Source organism: Rosa chinensis, chromosome 7 (genome assembly GCF_002994745.2).
Source record: "Rosa chinensis cultivar Old Blush chromosome 7, RchiOBHm-V2, whole genome shotgun sequence".
In the NCBI taxonomy this organism is placed as follows: domain Eukaryota; kingdom Viridiplantae; phylum Streptophyta; class Magnoliopsida; order Rosales; family Rosaceae; genus Rosa; species Rosa chinensis.
In genome coordinates, this window is record NC_037094.1 from 64,232,597 (window position 1) to 64,242,039 (window position 9,443).

The 9,443-nt window shown below is 35.2% G+C and overlaps 1 protein-coding gene across 1 annotated transcript; it reads left to right on the forward strand.

The window, feature by feature from the left end:
* Positions 1-588: 588 nt before the first annotated feature.
* LOC121050693 lies at positions 589-7,840 on the forward strand. The gene is made up of 8 exons (XM_040511561.1): positions 589-655; positions 740-1,072; positions 1,184-1,585; positions 1,684-1,833; positions 3,349-3,480; positions 4,620-4,667; positions 4,765-5,198; positions 7,226-7,840. Exons 2-8 carry the CDS (start codon positions 751-753, stop codon positions 7,838-7,840), a joined length of 2,103 nt encoding a protein of 700 aa, XP_040367495.1. The 5' UTR covers positions 589-655; positions 740-750.
* Positions 7,841-9,443: the final 1,603 nt, after the last annotated feature.

The following is a 9,443-nucleotide window of genomic DNA, read 5'->3' on the forward strand; positions in this document are numbered from 1 at the left end:
GAAAACTGCTAAACTATCATACATTGCTAATTGCAGGTTTTGATCCTCTCCTATCATCATTGAGTTTGCGAGAGTACTCGTTAATCGATCAGCAGCCTCGCTGGAAAATAATCAAGTTGATCCCAACTTACATTTATGAGAACCAACATGTTATCAAGTCAATATATATTCCAGCGGACACCAAGGTCTGAACGTACGTTCCCATTTACATTTCCAGACGTTAATGTTGTTTATTAGAAGTTCTCGATCGTGCCAATTAATCTTGTTGACATTAGAGATAAGTATGAGCTATATCCAGGCGGTACTGGTACAGCACATGATGCATAGTTGACACGTTCACTGAGCTGGAAGAGCCTGACGCTATTAATTTTTTTTTTTTTTTTTTTACCTTAAGAGGCAAAAGCCCCCGTTAGATTGGAGTAGTGATTCTCCCACCATAATATTATTACTTAAGTCTTCTATTAATGAAATGCACAATGACTTTGAATTGTCCAAGTCGTTTTTAATGAATTGATTTGTTATTATAAATCAGAAGCTGCGGCTAGCTCTTCATACAGAAGTTGTAGAGCTTGCTTCCTGCGCTGCCTCTGTACTTATTGGAACTTACCAGCTGTAGTTTTTTGAAGATTTCTCCAACCGATATATACATTATTCGGTGAGTACGTAGTTATACGTTTTGGTTTCCTTGTTATTTCAAATACATAATCTGACATAAAATCACCGAGTTAATTATTGACAGATTGATCGAGCATGGGAAGTACCACAGTTGCCTCCAATGAAATTGTCCTCGAAGTTCTTAACCAGCATAACTATAAAGATTGGAGTTCTCGGATTGAGACTTACTTATTAGCTAAGGATCTTTGGGAGGTTGTCAAACAGAAACCTCCTGCAAGTAATGGGGAAACTGCATATAAGGCTTGGAGGACAAAGAATGCCAGGGCCTTGCATGCAATTAAAATCAGTTGCGGGACTGAGATGTATTCTTTTATCCGGACAATCAGATCAGCCAATTTAGCATGGGAAATTTTGGAGAAAAAGATCAAACCACGTGACACTACTAAAGACCAAAAAGGTATGCAAAAACTAAGTCATGTTCGCTATTTTTTTCTTAAAAGATAAATGGCTACATTTTGTTTGTTTTGCTGTTCAAAGTGGTACACAATATGTTTCTGATGTTTCCCAGACACCGGATGCACCGATCTTCACACAGCAGTCATGGAAGGACATGTGGATAATGTGAAAAATTTGTTGTCGTCGATGAGTGAAAAAGATTTGGCAAAAAAAGATGGCAAAGGCCGTACAGCTTTAGATGGTGTTATAGTTGCATCCTGTACAAAAGCACACTGGATCCAAATAGCTAGTTCCATGGTTGCAAAGAACCGGGAAATAGTTGAAATCAGTAGTCAGCCCAGAAATTATATTCCTGTTGTGAGGGCTTGTAGTCGAAACAAATGGGAAATGGCACGTTGTCTCTTCTCTCTCACTCCCCATGAGACTCTACTGCGTGAGAATGGAACACCGGGCGCGAATGGAACCCCGGGCGCTCAACTTATTACTATGTGTATTTGGCGTCCCAAAGGACTCGGTAAGATCGATTAATTGTTTCAAGAACAATGGTAGGTGAATCAATTATGTTAATTCTTGGTACCTATAACTAGTCTTTGTATGACGTCTCTACCTTAGATGTTGCATGGAACCTGCTACAAAATTATCCAAGGCTGGCCATGGCTGACAACGGACTTGGACAGCCGCCCATGCTTGTATTGGCTGGTATGCGTGGTGCATTTCTTAGCGGAGCGCGACTGACATTTTGGCAAAAGTTGATCTACAAGAGTTAGTTCTAATACATTCTTTCAATCTTTTTTTTCGTGATAATCACTATATTATTGATAAGGAAAATGATTTGTGGCCTCAATGAGGCCTAAGATTTGTGGCCTCAATCTTAGGTGTCATGCCATGTCATCCACACACATCACCTATTTGTCAAATCATGTTATGTAATTCTTGAGAAAAAGACAATTTTATCATTTCAAAATCTAATGACTCTAAATTATTTTGGATTTTTTCTAAATTTTTTTTTTTTTTCTGTTTCATTACACTCATTCTTAGATTTAAACAACATCAATCGAGAGTGCAAAAAAAATCATGTAATTCAGTCAATAGATTTGCACGTACGTTCGATTAATAGATTTGCATAACACATGTATATGAATTCAACCTTTGTTGGGTTCCTGCAAATTTTAGAAATATAATGTGAAAAATACATATTCATATGATTGTATATATTCTTTTGTTCAACAATTTCTCTTTATGTAGGTAGGGTTTAAACGTTAGATTTGAATTCATTATTTTTTGTTTGTTTTTCCCTTATATCTAGATTGTAGATATTAATTCATGGCTGCTAATGTGGGAATTTTTTCTTACCTCTTAATTTAGACATAAGTATTTTTCAAATTCAATTTATTAATGCTATTTTTTTTGGATGAAATTAATCAATATTTGGAAAGAAAAGTTAAACGTCTATTTCTTGGCACATAATTCAATATATTAATACCATTTGGAAAGAAAAATTAAATGAAAAAAATTTAATTAAATGAAGAAAAATATTGGTCAAAGAATCTATAGACATATCTCTTAAATTAATACATAATTAGTAGCTGATATTTTTTTCGTCATCTAATTAAATTCATTAATGTAATTGATTCACCCCCTAACATCTAAAAGGAAATGTAAAAGGGTAAAGTTGGTGTTGCCATAATATGATGTGTCAAGATATATTATGTGGAATTGAAAATAAAATTTGTATTTACTTATATGGCATGACACCTAGGATTTGAGGCCACAAATCTTAGGCCTCATTGAGGCCCCATATCATTGCCCTTATTGATAATTAATAAATTTAAACAACCTAACGTACCACCAAGACTTATAGTGACTTAATTCTTGACGGAAGTTAATAATCGAGAACTGTACTTACCACACACCATATTGTTAATTTGTTATTAACATATTTATGTTTATGTCAATTGAATAATTGTCCATAATATTCCAAATTCATTACTGGATGGACTACATTATGGACAAGTTATGAAATTAAGACAAACAAAATGTGTATAGATTAATAGTTCAGATGTACTAATTAATAACAATTTATTAATAATGTAGAAGCTAGGTACTTAATGATACACTTGTACTAGTTAAGATATATGATCATTATAAAAGACATGAGGAATGGAAATTAGCTAGGTGATGAAATGAATTAATTGTTCACCAAAACCATTAATTATTTTCTATATACATAACTTGAAAGTTAATAGTATACCTCTTATACGTTTCTTTCCTTGATAGGTATATACATACAACCTATTGATTTTATTCTTTCCGAGAAAGTTATTAGTGCTTCAGAATCAGAAGATGAACTATATCCAAAAACAAGATCAGAAGCTGATCAAGGTCATCTCAGGGATATATTTTGCTCGGGTATGTTGCTTTTTCTAAAATGTAGTAGAACACACAACAGCTGCACCTTTGCACTGTCAGTGCATTACTTTCCTTCACCACTAGTTTCGAATGGTGCCCGCTGAATAGGTTCGGGACTCTGCATCGTTCTATATTTTACTTTTTGAAACTGGTTGCAGGGAGTGCTGGTGGATATAGACTCTATTTGGGGTTGGTTTTGGGGTTTTAAAAGGTTGAGATGCGTGCAGGGTCTTCGTTGGAAAATAGTCACTTTTGTCACGTGTTATTATAGCAGTTACGTGGTCAATCACATGACTTGATCAAAATGGCACAATTATCATAAATATAAGACTCGTGGCCAATAACGTAATTGTTTTAACCGGAAAAAAAAAAAACAAATAGATGGAATGATCAAAGTCTACGACACGATCTAAATTAAGTAACAGAAATGCTATTTTTGAAAAATGAGTCAAGAAAGTATCGTTCAGGTAAAATCAAGTGACATAGGTTTTTTTTGCTTATCCGTACGTTTTACTTCTTATTTTATTTTTTTACTCTCCAGAAGTTAGAAAAATGGTTTAGGCGGATAATCTTTCATTTCCTTTACATTGATCAATAGTGTTAACCACGTGGTGTGGTGTGTTGGTCGAGCGGCCTAGTCTGGAACCTCCCAGGTCTAGCGTTCGAATCCCACCTCCACCCTGTGGCAAACAGATTTGAGGGACCTAGGTTGATTAAACATCAAAGGTTCGTGCGTTTGCGGTGCAGTGATTAGCCCGGCTACGCTGGGATACACTGCATGAGGGTGTGTGTGTGGTTACTACTGTCGTCCAAACCTCTAAAAAAAAAAAAATAATGTTCATCTGTTCAATAATTCAGTAAGGAAATTATGCTAACTACCTTTGGATTTAGATCTAATGGTAAAAAGAATTATTTTCAAGTTTAAATTGTTTTATTTTCTACCGTTTGATCTAGCACTAAGGTGGTTGAGTGTAATCTTCTTACTCAGTTACTGAGCATGTGAATTTTAGTGTTACATTGTTTTTAACAACCCCATCCTCCTAAGGAAAAATACATTAGTAATATTAATATTTTTCTTTTCTTTATACTCAACATGTTGATTGAAGCACTTAAACTAAATGTTGAAATTTGCGATGCAGTTATGATGTTATTCAGAAGACTTATTATGGGTGCCGTTAAGGCTTTGGGTATGCTGCTCAATCCACATTGTTTAGTCAATTTTCAGTTTATACTTTAAATATTAAAATCTTGACACAAGCTCATTATTGTTTTTTCTCAACCTAGGAATCAATCATGTGTATGAAATGAAATCAAACCACTTCCGATTCGATAACTTTCTAAGCTGTATGGTACAAGTGACAAAAAGTCTGGATAACTTTACACCAGCAGAATTTAACGTTGTGAGAAATTCACTCTTCAAAGCTATTGAACGAGGGCATGTTGAATTTGTTACTCATATGCAAAAAGCAAACCCGGCAGTCATGGAAATCTTTGATGATAAAAACAATATATTTCAGTATGCCATTGAATATCGTCAAGAAAAAATTTATAGTTCAATATATAAGCTCAAGTCAAAAAAGAGAGACGATATTATGCATAGTATAGCAAAGTTTAACAATAATATGCTACATAGTGCAGCAAACTTATCCCCAGTTACACATTATAATCATATTCAAGGTGCAAGTTTGCAAATGCAACGAGAATTACAATGGTTCAAGGTTAGTATTTTCAGTTCTCATGTACATTTGTGTGTGTATTTCTGTAACCTTAGAAAGATGGTTAAACGTTTATATTACCTATAATGCTCTTGATTGGTAAAAAAAACCCAACGGGCACAAATACATCTAACATGGGTAAAATAGTAAAACAGTAATATAGACAGCATATTCAAAATACAGTCCCGTTTCCCTGGTCAGCTGCTGACCAGGGATTGTGTGGTCACTCACCGTCCGATTGAAATCGGGCGGTTGACAGCTCTCACCACAGATCTCATCACTTAGCTGTTAACCGTCCGATTGGACGGTGAGTGACCACACAAGCTGACCAGGGGAACATTTCTGATTCAAAATATTTGTAGGAATATATTATTATTATAATTATTTAAGTATTTCAATCTTCTTATCTAGTAATCTATACGATATTTAAGAGAAGTGGTGTTGTCAACCATAACTTTTTATTTTTATTTTTATATCCTTAAGATATTAAGGAAAGTGAAATTCACACTCCACATCTTACAATCCACACTTCATATTTTCTTTTTAAGTATGTTAATATCAAATATTTACAATCCACACTACCAAAAAACTTAAGATACTAAAAAAGAAAATATGGAGTGTGAATTGTAAAACGAGGAGTGTAGATTTCACTCCCCAATATTAAATAACTTTATATATCTTTTTAATTGTCAAGGATAAAAAGTTAAAACTTAAATAAATAATAAATAAGACAATCTATTATTTTCAGAAACTAACTACCCACTTCTCCACACCCATACATGATAGTTATAACTATTCCCCACTGTTTTCACTATCAGTCTACGATTGCAATTTTTTTATGAATTGCAATTGAAGATAAATATCAAACTTTAAATAGCAATTTTATAACAAAAAAAATGTATATATATATATAAAAAAGATGTTCCACACACGAAAATAAATTACGTAACGCATTAAAAGTTATAACATGTGGATTGGACCGGTGTGAAGGTAGTATATATAAAACCAATTCTTTCTTTTAGTAAATTTTCAAATGGTGCGGCTATTGCTACCATGCCACTTCACCCTACTTGCTTATTACACCTTACTTTTTAATTTCAATATTAAATTTACTATACTTATCTAACTCATTTCTTTTTCCAGAAATATATGTATATGACATATCCAATCTTCATTTACTCAAAAAATAATAATATCACATATCCAATTAAAAAGAAATTTTTCTAACAAAAATCTCTCATTTAATTTATATCAATATAAAAAAATAAAATATATTAAAGTTTCCTAACAAAATCATAATTTGATTTACTTCCATTTTAATTTTAATTTTTTCTTTCTGTTTTAATGTTCCTCTATTTCAATCCATGTCAAAATACTTAGTAAGTTAACAACTGTGAGCAATGAAGAAGAGAATGATTTTTTTTTTTTGGTGTTTTAAATTTTTACTTTCGGTGCTCACAAAAGGTATGCAAAATTTTGATGAAGTTAAATACTAATGGTTTTGTGAATTGAATAACAAATTAACAATGAGGAGAAAACAAAATGACAAAAAAAATATAGTAATAAATTCATATTTGGGTGGAGAATATGAAGATTAATATTATCCAATGAGAAATTAAGTACGTAGCCTTTATATTTGTTGGTAAGTTGTGACCTGTTGGTAAGTTACAATTCCAACATTGTAAATGTCATGAGTTTGATTCTCACTGACATATGTAAGAGTGGGTTTGGTTAAGGTTTTTTTTTTTTTTGTTTAAGTAGCCTTTATATTTAATTAGTTTTCCTTGCATATTTGAATTTTAGACAATTATTGTATTTATTAGTCATTTTGCACTTGAAAAATATAATCTTTTAATAATTCAAATGTTAGTATGGTGAACTAAGAAAATGGGAGTGACAATAGCCGCACCCATTTTCAAAATATTAAAAATGTTAGTTCAAGCATACGTCATACAAAAAATTAAATCATATATAGATGACAGAAATCTATTTTATTAAATAGAGACTAAAAATCTCCTAATGAAATGCAGGAGGTGGAGAGTCTGTTACCTATTGAAATGCATGAATTTGTCAATACTTCAAACTTGACAGCACGTGAACTATTTACCAAGAATCACAAGAAATTAAAGGAGGAAGCAGAAGCATCGATGAAAGGGACTGCAGCTTCTTGTACAACTATAGGTGCTCTTATTGTTACTATGATGTTTGCTGTAGCATTCACAGTTCCTGGCGCAACTGATGGTAACACCGGTCTCCCAATTTTTATGCATAAAAAATTGTTTAAGATTTTTATAATCTCAGATACAATATCACTTGTTTCCTCCACAACTTCGGTAATTACGTTCTTGGGACTTCTCACATCAACTTATGCAGAAGATGATTTCCTTTGGTCCTTACCCACAAAAATGATGATAGGCCTTTCTTCTCTTTTTGTCTCTATTGCTGCGATGATGATCACATTTTCATGTGCCCTTACCATTATGCTTGATGGAGAAGCAAAGATGATAATCATGGGCATTGTGTTTGCAAGTGTTCCCGTCGGGTCATTTATATGTTTTTTATTTCCCCTCCTTTTTGAGATTTGCATGTCCACTTATGGACCTTCGATGTTTGATAGGAAAACAAACGTTGGCATTGAACATTGATGCTATATATGAGTTGGCAGTATCTAATTTCTGATTGTTTAAGATTGTATTTGGTTTCTGTTTGTCTAAGATTGTATTTCCTATTATGTATTCAACACTGGAATTTGAATAAGAGGCTGTAATCATCTTTTGTGGCAAGTTGAATCGTATACTGCTTCTTTTTTTATTTTATTTTTAAAAGTGTTTCAGAGAGTTTTTTTTTTTTTTTTTTTTTTTTTTTTAAATCAAACCTGAAGTCGGATGCCAATATATATATATATATATATTCATCTAAAGCTAGAATAGGCCGTTACATACCTTTCCACTGCCATCTTTAGCAAAACCCGTGTTTTCTCCAAACTTCCCAGTGATTGCTCTGCTCAGCCTACAACGTTGAGTATCGATTCGGTGATGCGAAGAGATCACATCCAAAGTCCTTATCCATAAGGCAAGAAGTCCTTTCTCGGAAGGCTAGAGAAGAACCTTGTGGCGAGGTTGGTGCATGCTCTCCTCGTCCACAACGCTTGAACAAGAAGTCAGGTCAAGGGACTCCCCCGACGACTGCACCCCACGGTGCTGGCACGCCTGCGCACACGCTCAAAAGAGACAGTTTGCATGCCAACTGGTTTTGGAGCCAAACATTTTGGCACGCCTAGTGGGACGCCAATAGTGTCTCTTCGTGAACGTAGCCATTCGGAAGTCAAGCGAAAACCCTTACCAAAAGGTTTATGCTAACTGCTCAAAGCATAAGACCTCCAGTTACAGACCGTATTCTCGCGCGGACTGTCGTGGTCTTTCTGAAGAACAAGTGACTCAAAGATTTTCTCGTCATTCCCAATTACCCGATATGTCAACTGAACGGGAAGAGAATCACCCGGCCGCTACTGAGGGCCAGAGTGTCACTACTAATCAGGCCAGTGAGCCTGTTATCACTACCGCTGTCTCCAATACAGTGGAAAGGGGAGAAAGAAAGGCTTTCATTGCGAAGCATATCCCAGAGGGAGCGACCTCCGAGGTAAGGTTCGCGATCATCATGGAGAATATTGAAAATCATCGCAAGAAGATAGCCGCTGATTTTGAAAGAGAAACCGCGAAAACAGACCAGCTCATACGCGAACTAGACCAGCACATTACCCGACATGCAGAAGATACTAAGCAACAAATCGTACAGTCAGAGAATGCAGTAAGGGCTCATGCCACAGGTATCGCTAGTGAGCAGAATCAGTCCCAGAAAGAAATCATGGAGGCTTTCACGAACCAAACTAAGCAGACTGCGTCAGATATGGCAGGTCTTCGCAAGGATGGCGCTAACCTCACAACCGAGGTGGCCATGCAGAGAGCCGAATTGAACCAGGCAAGAGAAGTGTTTAACAAAGCTTTAGGGGATCCTAACGCTATCCTTGGCTCCCTTGGCCAGTCGTCTGGTTCGGGCAAGTACGTGCCGCCGAATCAGCGAGAGAAGGTTAGCAGCAATACCGCTACACCTTCCGCAACCGTTGCTGCTACACCACTGAAAAGTAAAGAGCAAGCTCTGGTTATCGGCAGCAGCAAAGAAAAAGCCACCTCGTCATGCGGACAGACCACCAGACAGAAGCATCAGGCATCAAAAGTTGGTGGAGCTTCG

Coding starts and splice junctions, on each gene's coding strand:
- LOC121050693 (XM_040511561.1), top strand. CDS start 751: ATGGGAAGTACCACAGTTGCCTCCAATGAAATTGTCCTCGAAGTTCTT. Junction 1,834..3,348: donor GCAAAAGTTGATCTACAAGA/GTTAGTTCTAAT, acceptor TTTCCTTGATAG/GTATATACATACAACCTATT. Junction 4,668..4,764: donor GGGTGCCGTTAAGGCTTTGG/GTATGCTGCTCA, acceptor TTCTCAACCTAG/GAATCAATCATGTGTATGAA.